The sequence below is a fragment of the Callithrix jacchus genome, chromosome 3, assembly GCF_049354715.1.
Source record: "Callithrix jacchus isolate 240 chromosome 3, calJac240_pri, whole genome shotgun sequence".
Classification (NCBI taxonomy): domain Eukaryota; kingdom Metazoa; phylum Chordata; class Mammalia; order Primates; family Cebidae; genus Callithrix; species Callithrix jacchus.
The window spans coordinates 78,653,342-78,672,283 of record NC_133504.1 but is presented as its reverse complement, the minus strand read 5'-3'; the positions used below and the strand labels follow the sequence as shown (position 1 = coordinate 78,672,283).

Here is an 18,942-nt window from a genome sequence, read left to right as displayed (position 1 = left end):
ATTTTTGTACTCATTTGTCAGTTTCACCCTGTTGGGTCTGGGATTTGATTTTACTGTCTTTACAGGCTACTAAATTACCTTGTTACTGTTTTAAAGGTGCTGCAAGAACACATGAAACTTCTGGGTCAGAGACAAAGAACTTCATTACTCAGGGTTCTGCAATCAGCAGAAACATCAGCATGTTTGCATCAGTTCACCTTGCCCCAAGCCCCATAAGGGTGACACAATATGACCCAGATGAACGCTACACACACAGTGGGTTTTTACCATAGCTAGGGGGCACTAAGCTTAGAGAATTCATCACTTTTATAGTAATGAATTAGCAAATCTGCTCTTTGTTTCAGAATGAGATATTAAATTTTTTCTCAAGGCTGCTTGCTGTAAATGTAATCCCGAGAAATTGCTCAAGAAAAAAAAGGCATCAGGATTTTGCATTCTGGCACACACAGAAAGACATGTAGATGCACTAGAGACTCAGGAAGGACTGTCTCTCCCAACCTACCTTGTGGCGGTTTTGTTCTCACATTGCTTTCTCCATTGGCTGCTAATCAGTATCCATGGGGAAAGGGCCTTGCCCTGACAACTATCCAGGAAAGTCTTGAGCTTCCCTGTGATTGGAACATACATGAATTAATCACTCAGGCCAGGGGAATCTCCTTGATTTAGGCCTAGATTTTGTACCCATTTCCATGTTAAGGAGAAAGAATTACCCTGATTGCTTTAGATCAACCACTGCTCGGGTGGGAGGATCAATTCTACCCAAACCAAGAATTACTAATCAATGGGAGATAGACAGAATGTTAGGGAGGTAGCTACTACCTATTCCACGTGATCTCTAAGGAGTATAATTGAGGAATGTTGGTCCATTTTAAATGTTCTCAATCTAACAAAGTAAAGAAAACAACAAATTAGAACACTCGTCTCTATTTTCTATGTCTTTATTCTGGTAACTTTTTTTTTTTTTTTTTTTGAGATGAAGTCTTGCTCTGTTGCCCAAGCTGGAGTGCAGTGGTGCGATCTCGGCTACTGCAACCTCCATCTCCTGGGTTCAAGCGATTCTCCTGCCTCAGCCTCCCAAGTAGCTGGGACTACAGGCATGCACCACCATGCCTGGCTAATTTTTGTATTTTTAGTAGAAATGGGGTTTCACTATGTCGTCCAAGCTGGTCGTGAACTTCCGACCTCGTGATCTGCCTGCCTCAGCCTCCCAAAGTTCTGGGATTACAGGCATAAGCCAACACGCCCCGCCTATTCTAGGAACTCTTATTTACTCTTTACTCATATTAATTGGGTACCAATTATTCATCAGGAACTATTAGACTTGGGGATAGAATTCTGAATAAGTCAGCAATGACCCATAATCTCACAGGGTTAATAACCTAGTGTAGGATTTAGACAATTTTAGAGACCATTAGACTGAGAGGGAAAGTACAGAGTGATCATAGCATGTGAAAGGAACACCTAACCTGGACACTGGGAAGGTTGGGAAAGGCTTCATGGAGAATGTGATCTCTAATCTGAGGCTGGAGGATGAGGAGGAATTATTAGATGATTTATGTGTGGGCAGACTGAATAGTGTGGAGAAATACCTAAGCAGGTGAAACACCAAGGCAAATTAGGGAAACTAACAGTACTTCTGTGTGTCTGAATCATAAAATTCAAGTTAGGAATAGTGAGCAACAAGGTGGAAAAAGTAGGGAGTGGGAGGCAGAAAATGTTTCCATGTAAAAAAGTTCCAGCTTTATTCTGGGAGTCCTTGAAGATTTGAACCACAGAAAAATAACATCAACATTATATTTCAAATTTTCACCCTGGCTTTAGAGTAAAAAATGAATTGGAGGTGGGAACAAGCCTGGAATAGAGATAACAGGAGATTGCTGGAGTCCAGGTCAGAGATAAATGTGGTCTTGGGAGTAGGAAATGAGTGAAGGAGCAGATTTCCAAACTATTTAGAAGTTAGAGCCATAGATCGTTTTTTGTTTTTGTTTTTTGTTTTTTTCTGAGATGGAGTCTCTGTTGCCCAGGCTGAAGGGCAGTGGTGTGATCTTGGCTCACTGCAACCTCCACCTCCCAGGTTCTAGTGATTCTCCTGTCTCAGCCTCCCGAGTAGCTAGGATTACACGTGTGTACCACCACACCCAGCTAAGTTTTGTACTTTTAGTAGAGACGGGGTTTCACCATGTTGGCCAGGCTAGTCTTGAACTCCTGTCCTCAAGTGATTCACCCACCTCGGCCTCCCAAAGTGCTGGGATTATAGGCATGAACCACCACACATGACCAGATCTGTAGGTATTAACAATGAGATGAGCATCAGGGAACACATAAGACCTGGAGGCAGAATAGCAATGATTAAGAATACGTATTTTAAATCTGGATAGACAAAAGTTCAAACCCTCTATCACTTAGGATTTAAAGCATAGTTAATTACCAGTTAAAAAGAGACACTAATACCTATCTAGCATGGTTGCTTTGCAAATAAGTACAATATTATATGTTAAGTTCCTGGCACAGTATAAAGCTTTGATAAATTATAACCAGTTTGATTCCATGGTTCTGTCTAAGGGAACTTGTTGGATGGGAAAAGCTATTCATTAAGTGTAGCAGTTAGGTATGTACTGGCTGCAAATAACAATAAAATTGTCCCATAGCAGTTTAAACAATATGGGTTTCTTGCACAGGAGGTGGACAACTGTTGGCATTAATTTATTCAAGACTGGAGATGGTTGCCCCAGTTCCAGACTCTAGCACCATATTTACATTTAGTTGGAGTTGAAGGGAACTGGGCATAAGAGAAAGGTAACAGTTCTGTTAATTATCTTGAGATGGGGAACACAGGAGGAGAAGTGGAATTTGGTGCTGAGGGGGTTGAGGAGGAATAATTAACTTGTATATACTGAGTTTAGGTTCTGTAATAAATCCATCCATAGAAACAGGTTTAATTAGGTGGGGTTGGTGGCCTGTCCCTGTAGTCCTAGCTACAGAGGAGGCTGAAGGAGGAGGATTGCTTGAACCCGGAAGTTTAAGGCTTCAGTGAGCCATAATCATTCCATTGCATTTTAGCCTGGGCAACAGAGTGAGACACCCTCTTCAAAAACAAAAACAAAAAAATCAAAAACAGGTTGAGTAGGCAGTTGTATATATTGGCCTGCAGCTAAGGAAAAATGTCTGGTATTGAGGGGCATGGTTGAATTCTTTAGGGTGAATGAGAGAATCCACAGAAAGAGTGTAAAGTGAGAAAGAAGGAAGATCAGGCCATATGAATGCCAACACTGATGGGGTGAGAAGAGACAGAGAACCTACCAGAGAAGAAAGAGCTAGAGACTGGCTAGAGGGGCAAGAGGAAAGTGTAGAGCTTGCGGGGTCCCGGAAACCTAAAGGAGAAATGATTTAAGGAGGACACTGTCATTAATTTCAAGGGCTACTCAAAAAACAGTAAGTGACCTTGCCCAGAGCTTTTCCTGTTGGGAAGGGGCAGAAGCTAGAGTTGAGTGGGTTGAAGAACACTCAGGGACACGAAAAAGTAAAAAGAACAAATATGAAAGTGTTTTTTTTCTTTGTTTTCAGAGCTCATTTAAAAAAATTTACTTTAAATTTTGGGATATGTGTGCAGAATGTGCAGGTTTGTTACACAGGTATACATGTACCATGGTGGTTTGTTGCACCTATCAACCCATCATCTAGGTTTTGAGCCCCAGATGCATTAGGTATTTGTTCTAATGCTCTCCCTCCCCTTTTTCCCCACCTCCCAACAGGCCCAGGTGTGTGATGTTCTGCTCCCTGTGTACATGTGTTCTCATTGTTCAGCTCCCACTTACGAGTAAGAACATGCTGTGTTTGGTTTTCTGTTCCTGTGTTAGTTTGCTGAGAATGATGGCTTCTAGCTTCATCCATGTCCCTGCAAAGGACATGAACTCATTCTTTTTCATGGCTGCATAGAATTCCATGGTGCATATGTGCCACATTTTCTTTGTCCAGTCTATCGTTGATGGGTATTTGGGTTGGTTCCAAGTCTTTGCTATTGTAAAGAGTATCAGAGCCCATATTTTGTGATGTCCCTTGTAACTACTTTTTAAAGGAAAGACTGGGAAAATCAATTTGCATTTCAGAAGGGAATCAAACTGAGGATGACTATCTGGCCCTTGTGACCTTCAAAGGATCTCTTCCAGTGCCACAATCTCTGATTTCATTGTCCGTACTTCATTGATAAGTCACAAATAAAATCACTTGATGCCTTTGGCTTCTAGGGAGCGTGGGTTGTGTAAAATGTTAATTGTACCACAGGTCCTTAGATAATGCCATTTTATTCAACATTGTTTCATGACAACATTGATGAGGAAAAAAATCTATTTCCAGCTGCGGGGCCACTGTATGTATGGAATCTGAATGTTCTCTCCATGTCTGTATGGGTTTTTTCCAGGTCCTCTGGTTTCCTGCCACAACCCAAAGCTCTGCTTATGAGGTAAACTGGCATGTCTAAATGGTCCCCCTCTGAGTGTGAGAGTGTGTGTGTGTGTGTGTGTGTGTGCGCGCACGCCTTCTGATGGGCTCTAAGCTGCAGGGAGAGGCTCAAGCCACCGGAGACCCTGAATTGGAATAAGTGGATTGGAGGAGGAATAAACGTATGGATACAAATTATTGACAGGTAAAAATTCGTAAAATATATGATAATCACACAAATGCAAGACAACAAATGATATTGTATGAAATTGCTCAGTGAGCCTGCTATATTTGCGATGGTTTTGAATTGTGTTGTGACAGGTGGTACTCCTTATAATTTTCTCTTTGCAAACGTTTATTCCTTGATTGAATCCACTACCACTACAGCTGCTCTCACTCACTGATTCACCAAAAATTGGGTCAATGATTATCTTGGTTTTATTAATATTTCTTATATGCATGTATAGCTGACATTTATTTCCATGTTTAATATTAGAAGTGTTTAAATCTTTATTTAGAAGTTTGGCAATGTCTTGTTTTTATCAATTGGTCTATGGTAAAATTGGTTTTAAAGTCACAGTTTCCATGAGCCTATTTGTGACGTTTTAAGTGAGGACTTACTGTTTATAGAGCTTCTTAGTGCTGCAACGGGCAGCGTGTCGGAAATCACTTTTGTCTGGTACCACAAGTAACACAAACTAACTTTCCCAGGCTCTTCTTTATTTTTAGTATGTTTTTATGTGGATGAACATTATGGAAAATAAAAGCATTATGGGAAAATTAAAATGTCCCATTTGTACATTTTTGGCAGATTGCATTCAGATTTAAAACATTTAAATATTTGGAATATACAAAATCTACTTTTATATTGGACCACTCAGATTCATGACACGTGATGACAAACTATAAAAATAAACCTATAGGTGACATTGTACATTCTATGCAGTTGACTAATTGTTGGGTTTAGGTTTAAGAAGATCAGCAGGAAGAAAGAAAACACGTTAAAATTTAACATACCCAAATCCATGCAATATATGTAGTTATAAGAATGTAGTTTCCAGGAGAAAAATTTATATTCATTCTCTCTCTTTCTCTCTCCCTCTCCCTGTCTCTTCTCTTCCCCCTTCTTTAAATAGATGGTTCAGAAAAGTACTTTTCAGAGTTGTAGGTTTTAAAAAATATGTGATTTCTTTGGTTTCCTCTTATAGCATTAATTCAGCAGGCTGCAGACAAAAAAGTAGTAATTTAACTCACTTTAACTCTTTTTTATCTATTCCGTTCATAAATGTGGCAATTCTCAAAACATTTATTTGAGAGACTCTAATCCTCTAGTAGTTGAATTCCCAACGCTCATATTTTAGGACATCACTCGTGGTGTGGAGATTAAAACTTCACGTGTCCTTTACTATTTACAGAATTATTAAATGAAAGGTTTTCAAGCATACTCGTACCTTTAACTGCTTGGATTTAATCTATTAGTGCCAGGGAACTTTGCTCTCCCTTCCGTCCTCCTTTCCCTTATCTCGCCCCACATGGGGACATGTTCTTGTGTGTGAGGCTGCTTTCCTTTCCCTGAAGGTGGGCCGAGCAAACGAGAGTGACGCAAGAGTGGGCTGTGCCCTGGATGCTTCGAGCGCCTCTGCCGCCTTGAGAGTGAGCCCATTAGCCGCACAAATTCGCAGCGGGCGTCCAGGGCAGCGGTCGCAGCAGCGGCGGAGGCTCTGCACTCCAGAGTCTTGCGTCCTCAGCAGGCGCCCGAAGCTGAGTGCGCATCCTCCACCGCACCCAAGCTTCGTCTGTTTTTTCAAGCTCTACATGCTGCCCAACTAAAAGGAAAATATGGGCACAGGGGATTTTATCTGCATTTCCATGACTGGAGGGGCGCCCTGGGGGTTCCGATTGCAAGGTGGCAAGGAGCAGAAGCAGCCCTTACAAGTTGCAAAGGTAGGACCTGAAAGAGGTATCGCGGCTCTGTGCCGGGAAGGAAGGAATGAGAAAGCAACCTGTTGATGGTGTTTTCAAGTTCTGATGCAGAAGTCTATGTATTAGTTTGATTTTGCTGCGGACATTAGATTTTTCTAGGATGTGAGTTGTTTTCTAAGAAACGTTGGAGAGAAATGGACCACATCCTACGTAATTAACTTGCAATTGATGAGGAGTGGGTGGGAAGAACGACATATTTATCAGCTGAGGAAAAGGCCTAGTTAATCATGTTCTTTTGACAACCAGCAAGACGCTAAGGAGCGTTTCTTCCAGGCAATATTAGAATGTTTAGTTGAGTTTTTGTTTCATGTCACTTCACTTGGCTCTGGCAGAGAAGAAAGGCTCAGCTCAGCATAACTATTTTACTTGGCTATTTTGGGGACGCTTATACAGTGTTGGTAGTGACATTTATTATGCAGCATTCATGAAAAGACCAATTTTGGGCAATAATTTAAAAAGTATGATGAAATGTCATAAAACCTAAAAGAGTACCCTGTTAAGGATTTGACAAATAAGTGCAAAAAGGCAAGTGCTGTATTCCTTCTCACATATTCTTTTGGTCAAGATATCAAAAATAAACTTAGAAGATAATCTGCATATATTAGAACTAAGAGGTAACTTGGTAACGCATCTAATAACTATCTAAGTGCTTTATGTTTTTGTTGCCATTAGATTGGCTGCATCGCCAGTTAGCCCAAGGGGATCTGGTATTCCCTAATTGGCAATCAGGTAAAATGAAAATTAAAATGCACAAAACGAAGCAGACTTTTACCTGACGTTATCATCAAATTGCAAATTATAGTATTGCATTGAAGAACATGCAAAAGCATAGGATTAATTTCCTATTTTATGCTTATATTAAAAGTCGGCATAGATCTTTATGAAATACATGGGCCACTGCCTTTGTAGTTATTGTTTCCCTTTGGCTTTTACTTTTTTTTTTTTATGTCCCTTGTGAAGAAAGAAGTTTCCTTAAAACTTATTTTTCCTTCCAGGCATCCATCTGAAAATCCTTTTGTAATGTGATGGTGGAATCCTGCCACCTAGTGAAAATTGCAAACATCAAGAATGAAGCATAAAACAATAGATGGAAAGCATAGTTTTTAATAACTGGAAAGTTCCTCCGGGGTCCCTAGTTCAACCTATGAATTTTAGATGAGGAAAGAGCCCAGAGATGTTAAGTAACTTGCCTTGAGTTTTCACCTTGGAACTGGCAGAGTGATTAAAGGCCCAGAAAGGTGATTTTGTTGGATTTCTTTAGGAGTCAATAGCAGGCAACCTCAGATAAAATATGAATGCCCAATTTAGCATATGTAGAATTCATGACACTGAAGCAGATTTGTCCTGAGTCTAGAATAGCAGTTGGCTAGCTCTAGTTATGAGATTTGAGATTTGGGTTCTAATTCCAGCTCTGATCTAACTTGCAGGCTGGCCTTAGGAAAATCTCTCACGCTTGCTGTCTCATCTGGGGGGTGTGTGTGTGTGTGTGTGTAGGGAGAGGAGAGACAAAGATTTTCGCTTAGGTAGTTAAGAAGTAAGCAAGAAATTGGACTGTGCAATCTACAAAGCTCTGTCTTGCTCAAGTATTCTACAATCCTGATAATGTACAGTTTTAGAATCACTTGTCTACTAATTGAAATACGGGGACAGAAGTGGCTGAGTGCTGTTGTTCTCTGGTGGCTCTTTGACAGCCAGGCCTGAAGAGTAGAGTGTGTATTGGGTTCCTTCTGAGTTCTCCATGTGCTGATTTCAATGTGGAATCTCATTGTGGCAATTCACTGAAGAGCTAAGGCAGATCCCTAGGAAAGGGTGCTGTGCAGGAGTTTCTCCACTAATGGCATCTCTATTGCCAGGATTCAGTGAGGTTGTTAGGCTATGTCAGAATCCAGTCCTCCACTCCCCCCAAATCATCCTTCCTAAAACACCCAACAATATATTTGTGGTTTTCAAAAGATCATTATTAAAGCATCTAGATGTTTGCTTTGCTTTTGTAGTTTGTGATACTATAGTTAGAGCTATAGATTTTAAAATATCATTATGAAAATATCTGTAAGTTTGCCTTAATTCCTGTGTGTTTGTGTTCGTAAGAGAGACAGAGAGAGAGAAAGACCACAGTCTCTAGTCTACCTTTTGTCCATATGTTAAAAAGACTAAAGAGCTGTCTCAAGTAGATGTAAGTTCTAAATTACTGTTTCAATGCACATTTTTGATGATCTTTTTCTTTCTTTCGTTTTTTTTAATTCAAATGATTATATTCAATTTCTTATACTAGCATTATTTGTGGTAGAAATCCCTTGGAACAAAATGCTTATCACTTTCTCTGTTATCAAGGCCATTGCCTCACTAGGATAACTGTATTTTATTTAAAACATCAATTCAGTTCTAGTCATGGTATCTCACTGAGTTCAAGGCAAAGCGAGTGTTCCCTGGGCATAGACTTTCTCTTCTTGTAAGGACCGGTCATAGCTTATCAGGGCTGGATGCAAGGAAAGAAAATGCCGGAGAGATGGCTGCTGTCAAATCAAATGCTCACAGTTTTGAAGAATATGCATAGAATTAATTTGAGAGTTGAAAGAAAATTAAAATTTTCAAAGAAAAGAAAATTTCAGTGAGTGCTTGAAATATGACCCTTAAAATGGGAATTCTACAAAGCAGTTCTGTAGACAATGACATATTTTGGCATGTTGTGAAATACATAAGTATTTAGATTTTTCATAATTCTGTACAGAGTAAAACTCTAACAGGCTGAAATAGTGCAAAAATACCGAGTTTAATGTTATTAAGAATAATCAGAAACTGAATGACTTTGTAATTCCCAATAAATATCCTTATAGTGACATATTTAGTCACTTTTGAGATATGTTCAAACATGTTTAGTTTTTGGTTAGCTGGTTGAACTATATACAAACCCCAAATTTAAAAGATAAATAACAGAAATATGTATTATCAAAACTTGTCATTGAGATTTAAGCTCAATGACATAAAATCTGTTTTGTTTTAAAAAATAAACTGCATTTTTAAAAGGCCCAAATAATCAGTAACATAAGCTTGTATTTTAAAATGTTTATATATCTTTTAATTTATATTCCAAATATATGTGATGGGAAGCAAACATTTCTAACACTGAGTTATAGCATAATACTTTGCAAAGTATATTTTCAAGAGATTATACACAGAAACAAATTTATCCAAACAGAAAACCCCACTGTGTGTGCAGATAGCTTTACAAAAAGAATGTGAGCACTTCTGCTTTACAAAATTCTGTCATTTGCGACATGTACTTACCTGGCTCTGCCTCCGAACATGCTTTTGGCAAATCACTTTGGAAAATCTTCATATAAAGGAGTGGGAAGAAATTTTTGTTTTATAAAATATCTTACCTGCAATTGAAAAATTACTCACATTTTGAAAATAATTATGAAAAAAGTTCAGACTGTTTATCCTTTATATTTTTAATATAGTTATATGTTTTAATATAGTCAGAAATTTATTTTTTCTTCAAACCTTATACTCTGCTGTAGTATGTACCACTAGAGTATGTATTAGTATGTTTTAATTTAGTTCAAAGTTTCAAATAATTTTTCATTAAAATTGAGGTGACACAGTATAATCCTTCATTTCATAAGGCCAAAATTGATTTAATAATTCTTATCAATGGTTAAGCTATAAAAAATGATAGGATTTGATTTTTCTTCTTCCTCCTTGGTGGAAACAGGTGCCTGAGAGAATAAAACTGGGTTGAAGTTGTCCCAAAAGGAAAGATTATTTTCTTTAAATACCATAGTTTTTGTCCAACCCTGATTTAATTGATCTAGAGTTCATCCTGGACATCAGGATTTATAAATATTCTGAAGGTAATTCTGATGTGTGGTCAAGATTCACAACCGCTGCTATGGAAAGTTGAGGCCAAAAAAATTCTGATTCTCCTGCACAGTACGGTGACTACAGTTGATAATAAGGTATTGTAAATTTCAAAATAGCTAAAAAAGAGGAGTTTAAATGTTCTCATAACAAAGAAATGATAAATATTTGAGGTGATGGATATGTTAATTAGCCTTATTTGATAAGTCCACAATGTATCTGTGTATCACTGCTTCTCATTGTATCCTGTAATATATACAACTATTATTTGTCAATTAAAAATAAAACAAAACTTAAAAAAAGAATATAAGTACCACATACTAACCAACTGCACACACATATGTTTATTGTGGCACTGTTCACAATAGCAAAGTCTTGGAACCAACTCAAATGCCCATCAGTGATAGACGGGATAAAGAAAATGTGGCACATATATACCCTGGAATACTATGCAGCCATAAAATGGACGAGTTCATGTCCTTTGCAGGGACATGGATGAAGCTGGAAACCATCATTCTCAGCAAACTAACATAAGAGCAGAAAACCAAACACCACATGTTCTCACTCATAAGTGAGAGTTGAATAATGAGAACACATGGAGAGGAACATCACACATTGGGTTCTGTCAGGAGGTGGGGATCTAGGGGCGGGATAGCATTAGGAGAAATACCTAATGTAGATGGTGGGGTGACTGAGGAAGCAAACCACCATGGCACATGTATATACCTATGTAACAAACCCACACGTTCTGCACATGTACCCCAGAACTTAAAGTATAATAAAATAAAATAAAATTTAAAAAAGAATATATATATGATTATATATTATATATATTTTGCTGGTTCATGAAATTATCATCATCGATCATCTAAGATTCTTTACTACTCTGTCCTATAATTGTCATGAAAATTCAAGAAGAGGTTAAAAAAATAATAAAGTTGAGGTCAGATAGGTCCCCACAGGGCTTACTGAGGGGCGGTGGCACAATATGTCCTCTCTGCCCTTCCCCCTGCCCCTCTCATAGTCAGCTTAAGAGGAAGACCAGAGACAGGCTAATTATTTTCCGAGTTTTTGGCACTGTGAGCAGGTCATAATAGTAGTGGGAGGATTTTCCCTTTCTGAAGCCAGAATGGATGAGCTGCCTGGGTCAGTGGGAGTGGGGAAGAGGAGGTATTGGGAAGCCCCAAAATGATTACAGCAAAGATTAGGGGAACTGGCAAAAAGGGGAGACTAGCAGTTTATTTTCTGGTAGTTTATCTTCTCCCTCCATGGACTTGTGCCTTCATAAGTGGAAGTGGGTGGAGAGCGTAGGGGGAAAGTAGGGAAAATAAAACTGGAGAAAGATGCAGGGGGAAGGAGAGTAGGAGAAAAGAGAAGAAGAAGAGAGAGATAATATGATTTGCTTTAAAAACAGCAATGGCCTTTGTTTAATACTCAATACAAATTCGGAGTTCTTCTAAGGTGAGAATTCTATACTCTGACAGTAACATTCAAGAAACACTTCTCCAGGCTAATTCAAACTATACATCTGCCAAATAGCAAAACGCATCCCAGGTTACTAAAGTGCTGATTCACTTTAAAAAAAAGCAGAAGAAAAAGAAAGAGGAGTATACAATTCCTGTTAAGCCTAGTCAATTTTTCATTCATTCTGCTTAGAAAGCGTAGTTTCAACATGATCAATGGAAGTTGCATGAGTCAGTGATAAGTTTTCACGACTAGCATACATAAAGAACAGGTGATTGATAGGAACCTGTGTGACATAACTGATTTTTTTAAGGAGCGTCAACTCATTCCTTTGTAAGCATATATGTCTTCCAGTAACTGCTTTCAACCATGATAAAGACAAATTCCTTTGTTAGTAATCTTTTGGGCAGCTTTTGATTATTAAAACAGCCAACTTTAATTAAAGCTTCAATCAACTATCTGACTCTAAACTCTCTTCCTAGTCACCATGGCCAGGCTTGTGGCTCCAGGGTGTGGCATGGAAAAGGAGGGTGTCTGCTCTTTACCCATATCCCTCTAGCCTCTCCAAGGTTGAGTTGAAGAGGAAAGGGGAAGATAGATATATTTATTCGTAACTGAATGAGGTGGTATTTCTCTCTTCCTTGGTTGTTATGCTTCCCTGGTTAATGTTGAGTGGCCATTAATGTCCTCTCTGAGACTGCTGTCCAAATTCTGGAGCACATTTATGGTTTCTTCTGGGAGAGCTAGAGGGCCTCGTTAGTGCACAGTCCTCTAACACAGAAAAATCAGGCTTCTGACAATCTCTTCTGTACCCTCTACAAACCCATTGGTTCATCAAGATATTAGCTTGCTCCTGTTAGACTCTGGCCTTTCTGGGTAGGGCCTTAGCAAGATGGCTAAAATATAACCGCCTTTTGATAGTCACTCATCCACAGGAAATGCAAGGATCCTTGCCTTGTCAAATGGGTAAGTCGGTATGCAGTGTCATTGTGACATACACCTTATACCTAACTGGATATTTTGCACATTTTTTATAGTAATCACATCTTAATGCAGCTTCCAACATAATTTAACTTCTTTCTGTCAGTTAGTGTTCAAGAATATAAATTAATTTATATATTTGGTTAAAAATACTTCACATGTGCATATCTTATAATTTCCCAAGTGTCTTAATATGTTATCTTTTTAAACATCAATTCAGTTGATAAAGTTTTGTAACTCTCAGTTTATAGATTAAAAAATAGATCCTGAAAAATAAATTAATTATAAAAAACATATAAAGAAGTTCAAAGTTAAATATAATTCTTTCCTTCTAATAGGAGCATCATGCTACTGTCCTGCATCAGCTGGATAAAAGAACACGCTCTCGCTTAGTATTGCTGAAAATTGCAGTAACTTCAATACAGGGTTTGAATGAAATAGAATCTCACCATATCTAAGCTTAATCCTTAAAAATATTGATAAAAAACGATTCCTTTTTCAATGGGCCTGAGGAAAAGGATTACAGGCAACACATCTCTAAGATAATGTGCAGTGAGAGAAAGACTGAAAAGGGAACCAATCTGCTTGTCAATAAACCTGAAGTTTTGGACTTCAAGTTATGGATTCCAAGTTTATTATGTCTTTTCTAACAGATTCATGATGACACTGAGTTCAGTGAGTTTCTTACAAAATACAGGAAATGGAGAATTTTTGAAACAAGTTCCTTAAACAATTCTGAAGAGTAAACACCTTCATGAAGTTAAAAGACACATCTGAGAAAGAAAATAACATTTTCTCTTTTAGGGGATATTTTATTGTTTGATAATCTCAATGAGAACGTATTTAGGGTTTTGGATTATTTTAGGCACCTGATGTTTCCGAATTGTCCATCATTCTTTTCTGTTTTTCAAAAGCAGAGATGGCCAGAGTCTCAACAAACTGTGTCTTCAAGTCTTTGTGAAATTCTTTGCATGTGGTAGATTATTGGATGTAGTTTTCTTTAACTAGCACATAAATCTGATGTGTTTCAGATAAATGAACTGCAAAATGTGGTGGGTTTACCATTTGGAACATTGTGAATGAAAAATTGCATCTCCAGATAATGTAACAAATAACTATTTTCTAACCATTGGTCTTTGGTTTTTTATGACCCTACTCACCAATGACTAGCTTCTTCCCTTGTATTTGGAAGGAGTGACTTCCAAATTGATAAAACAATGAGGTACTGAATTGATAAAACAATGAGGATCAGCTTTCCTGAATGGAATTGTGGATTTATGTCTGTATTAGTTCATTTTCACACTGCTGCATAGAACTGAGACTGGGTAATTTATAAAAAGGAAAGAGGTTTAATTGACTCACAGTTCCACATGGCTGGGGAAGCCTCAGGAAACTTAAATCATGGCAGAAAGTGAAGGGGAAGCAAATCACATCTTACATGGCATTGAGCGGGGGTGTGGGAGAGAAAGAGACGGGGGGAACTGCCAAACACTTTCAAACCATCAGATCTGGTGAGCACTCACTCACTCTAATGAGAACAGTGTGGGGGAAACTGTGCCTAAGATCCAATCACCTCCCACCTGTTTCGTCCCTCTACACATGGGGATTATAATTTGAGATGCGATTTGGGTGGGGATGCAGGGCAAACCATAGCAATATTTTATCTGATTCTACCTATAGATACTATCCCTTCCTTCACCCTTCATCCTTCATCCCCTTTAACAAAATTTACCTTCTTGAATTTCACCTTTTCAGGACATGTTATTTTTATGCTAGGAAATCTGTAATCATGACCAACGAGTGTCATTTAACCCCAAATATCTTGTTGCCTTTAATAGTATCTTCTGGAGAAAATCTTATTTAAGAAACTCATATATGATATTTACTAGGTACCAGGTGCTTCTTGAATCACCTTTTAAATATAATGACAGAACTCTGAGATTACCCCTAGTTAAGATCCCCATTACAGGGGCCCAAAGAGGTTAAGTGACTTCTCAGGTCACATGGGTAGTTAAGATCAGAGCTGGAGTTCACAGCTAAAGAGGTTGGATCCAGGGCTTGTTTTCTAAGCTCCTACACTTTGGGTCTAGTATAGTCACTTTAAGTCTCGTGTAGTTTGAACGAGTTAAGATGGGAAGATGGCATCTCAACAAGAGCAAGGTGGAAAAATTTTTTTGACCCTTAAACCAAACCTGCTTTCCTTGTTCTGACATTAAGTATAATCTCACTTACTTAATATTAAATCATTTTATTTGAAACTTTTATTTCCAGAATGAATAATTTAGGAAATTGAATAGAAATAGGTAGAAACTTTCATAATTTTGCCTTTTGAAGGACAGTTTTTATTTTATTTTCATAGCAAGATTTTCCATGTCTTCTTGAAAACGATGGCATGATACCTTGGTTTTGAAGCAAAAACTTTCGAGCACTTGACCATTTTTGAGAATTTTGTCATGCAGTTCAAGACATATTAGAGGGAAAATTATTAAGAGTTTATAAATCCAATGTGTTTTGCTGGCAGTCTAGTTACTTACTTTCTACCTCCTCGGTAGCTCCTACTCCATTTCCTGCTCTGTATTTCTGCTTGTTATCATCCCAGCTCAGGCCCTCATTTTTGTCTCTTAGATAATTATATTGGCCCTGTAACTGGTCTCCTTGTTTCTGGTTTCACATTCCTTGAGTTCATGCTACGGAGAGCTGCCAGAGAGATTTTTCTAAATCACCTGTTGTATCACTGCTTAAAATACTTCAAAGGCTTCCCATCACTGTCATCAAGATAACCATAACATTGTTTTTATCTTATGTGCAGACATGGGTTAAGCACTTTAGGAATTATTTCAGTCCTGATATTCCTACTTTCCTTTTTTTTTTTTAAACAGTGGAGGAAACTGAGGCTTAGAGAAGTTAAGTAAAAAACTGTTTATCATTCAGCTAGCAAATGGCAAAACCAAGACAGAAGCCAGTTTGATGACAAAGCCCAAGCTCTTAGCTGCCACCCTCCAGTGGGGCTTGTTCACAGGCCTAATGCCCTGTTTCGTGCTCTCCATAATCTGAGTGCTCACAAACTGTCCAGCCCCATCACCTGTCACCCTCCCAGAAGTGCATTTAGCTATTTGAAAATACCACCGTTCTCTCAGACACTGTTCCTCTCTGGCTGCTTCATCCCTGCTGTGTCCTTGGCTGGAATGCTTGTCCACCCATCTCCTGGCACCTTCCCTAAAATGCTTGGAGAAATGTTACTTACCCTGGAAGAATCTGTTAAAGTCAGTTCTCTGAGAGGTTTGATTCAATTGCCTAGTCCTAGGTGAGCACTTGCTCTTCCGTGTTCCCATGATCACACACGGCTTTTGCCTTGAAGTCCCGTGTGCAGCCTGACGTTGAAGATTTTGTTCACAAGTCTTTTTCCTCCATTAGACCAGTGGTAGCCTAAAGGTCTAACTGTGCCACTTAAATTAAAACAATTTGGAGCGTATCCCATATACAGAGTGTATGTACATATATATGAAATATAGTATATATGTACATGTACTGCTGGGCTAATATTTATGTATAGTAGAAAACTTACCAAAAAGAAAACTTTAAAGCATGAGATAAAATGTGAAATGAACAATATTTTAAAACTATTTTTATTTTATTTTATTAACAATACAAAAAGTATTTTTATTCTCACTATCCAGAACTTTTTCTTTAAGTGAGAACAATGTGATTGACAGACTTTTCCAGACTTTGAAAATCTTGGTGTGACCCCATGGGGCTCAATGATTCAAAGGTCTAGTGAAACTATAATTTGTTTCAGTTCTTGAGTTTAAAGACAATCATAGCTGAAATGATAATCTCTTTTTTTTTCTTTTTTTTTTTTGAGACAGTCTCACTCTGTCACCAGGCGCCAGGCTGGAGTGCAGTGGCACAATCTCTGCTCACTGCAACCTCCGTCTCCCGGTTCAAGCAATTCTCCTACCTCAGCCTCCTGAGTGGCTGGGACTACAGGCGCACGCCACCATGCCCAGCTAATTTTTGTATTTTTAGTAAAGATGGGGTTTCACCATGTTGGCCAGGATGGTCTCGATCTCTTTACCTTGTGATCTACCCACCTCGGCCTCCCAAAGTGCTGGGATTACAGGCTTGAGCCACTGCGCCCGGCCTGAAATGATAATCTCTTAATATATGCAGGTACACATTGAAGAAATGAATCACTACCTGATAATCATTTTTCATTTTCATTAACAAATAATGCAACTATTTTTGTTGCAATTTGACCAGTAGGTTTTCATTTTCTTTGAGGGAGTCCACCCTTTTTTCTTACAAACTAATTGGAATAGGCCACATTTGTATATTTTACTATTAAACCCTCGCTGTACATTTTATTTGAAAAATATGAAATCGGGTTAGAAATTCTTCTTCCCAGTTTAGTGTGCTATTATGACGTTTTAAATAATAATACATTTAAATAACTTCCAGCCCCAAATCTCTTAATTATAGAAACATTTTCAACATATTTTTCATTTCTTTTCGAAAAGTTGCTTTCAGAGCAATTCATGTTAGGGAATATATCATGCTTATTATACTAAAATGTATGTCAGGTGACCAGCGACTAAAAGTCACTTGTCATCACAGAAAAGGTCGACATATTTGGAACATTCATTTATCTGTTAAATACAATTGAAAGATCCTTAGCTTCCAAAGTACGTTAAGGATTTGCAGGAGATGCCATTGGAACCTCAGTGGTACAAATTTTTGTATGATATAAAATCTTTTCCTAGTCACTCCCTATATCATTGCTACATGTTTTAAAGATTCCACTATGGCTTAAATGTGAGTTCTATAAAATTAATCATATTTGTGACCTCCTGTAGCACTTTTGCACTTCTATTATTTTGCTGCATTAACTTGCCTACAAGTAATGCACTGAATGAATTTGATGTAAGGCACCTTTGTAATCTTACCCTAGAAGCTCTCTCTCTCTCTCTCTCTACATATATATATATGTGTGTATATATATATGTGTGTATATATATATATATGGAGAGAGAGAGAGAGAGAGAATATATATATTTGTCAATTCCTGCTAAAGCCAAGTACTTTATCAATGATTATCAATGTACACAGTTTTTCTACAAAATATTCATTTTCTTGAATTAAGGACTTCATTTACTTTTGAGAATTTATCTCTAGTGTCTTTCTTTCTTGGATCCCCAAAGAAGTAATTTTTTATTTCAGTATTGAAATATAATTTAGAAAATACCATAAGCTGAGATATACCAGCAACATATATTTCTTTATCCAACCATACAATAAACTTCCTCCAATATGTAGTTTGTTTTAGTATTATTTATATTAACTTTCTGGTATTTTTTTCTTTGCATCTTCAACAGTCCTTGCAAAGAAATACATCTTGGTTTGTTGCCATATTGTATTATTTTAGCCATTTTTAATTTGTACCCATTAAGATCTTTCTAAACATTATACTTAGCTTAAATTTTGTTAAGTTTTAAATTGAATATTCCCTGACCTCATCCATTGCTGAAAAATCAAATTCAGAAGTTTTTCCTGCTCAGATGTTAGTTTTTAAATAGCTTCCTAATACCAATTGCTTCACAGTAACACTAACTAAACTAACATCATAGGACACAATAAGGCAAAGTTCCTTTGTCACACATTCCAAATAACCCATATTCCAAATTATCTTCTTGATAATTTTGAATATTTTCCCTACCTGTCACATAGGATTAAGCAGTAATGGTTTAGTCTCACAATATGATGAAGAGTATCCATAGGCGCACAGGGGAAGAGTCAGTTCTGCTGTATTCTTGTTGTTCTGTTGTGCTTGAAATGTGTTATCTTTAATAATTCCTTTCAGAAATATTTTAATATGAATCATTTTGTGAGAGTTGATTTTCTTGAGACTAGATAATTACATGGAAAATCACTTAATCAGGCACTGTAAAGCATACTATATTGGAAAATACTGAAAGAGAATGAACTGACGAGAAACCCTCTACCCTGCTGGGAGGTCAGTCCCCTTTTTGGTGAGGTCACCCAAGCACTGGGGAAGTACATAACTGTCTGGGTTACAGACCAGATTGGACCAGGATACCAATGTCAGTCCAAATAGTAAAGTGGATTCAGTGTTAGTTAGTGCTCATTTCCTTTTCATTTTTAGATAAAAAGTAAATATACGTAAGAATCCAGTGGGCTTGTTAGATATTTGGGGGAAGA

At 37.8% G+C, this 18,942-nt stretch overlaps 1 protein-coding gene across 3 annotated transcripts in view; it reads left to right on the top strand.

Annotated features, from left to right (window-relative positions):
- The first annotated feature begins 6,094 nt into the window (after positions 1 to 6,094).
- Positions 6,095 to 18,942, top strand: part of SYNPO2 (synaptopodin 2) — a 172,065-nt gene continuing 159,217 nt past the window's right edge. For all 3 annotated transcript variants that reach the window (XM_002745445.6, XM_008992770.4, XM_008992769.6), the window contains exon 1: positions 6,095 to 6,381. In XM_002745445.6, coding sequence (XP_002745491.3) covers positions 6,277 to 6,381 — 105 coding nt within the window. In that variant the 5' untranslated portion in view covers positions 6,095 to 6,276. The remainder of the gene's footprint in view (positions 6,382 to 18,942) is intronic.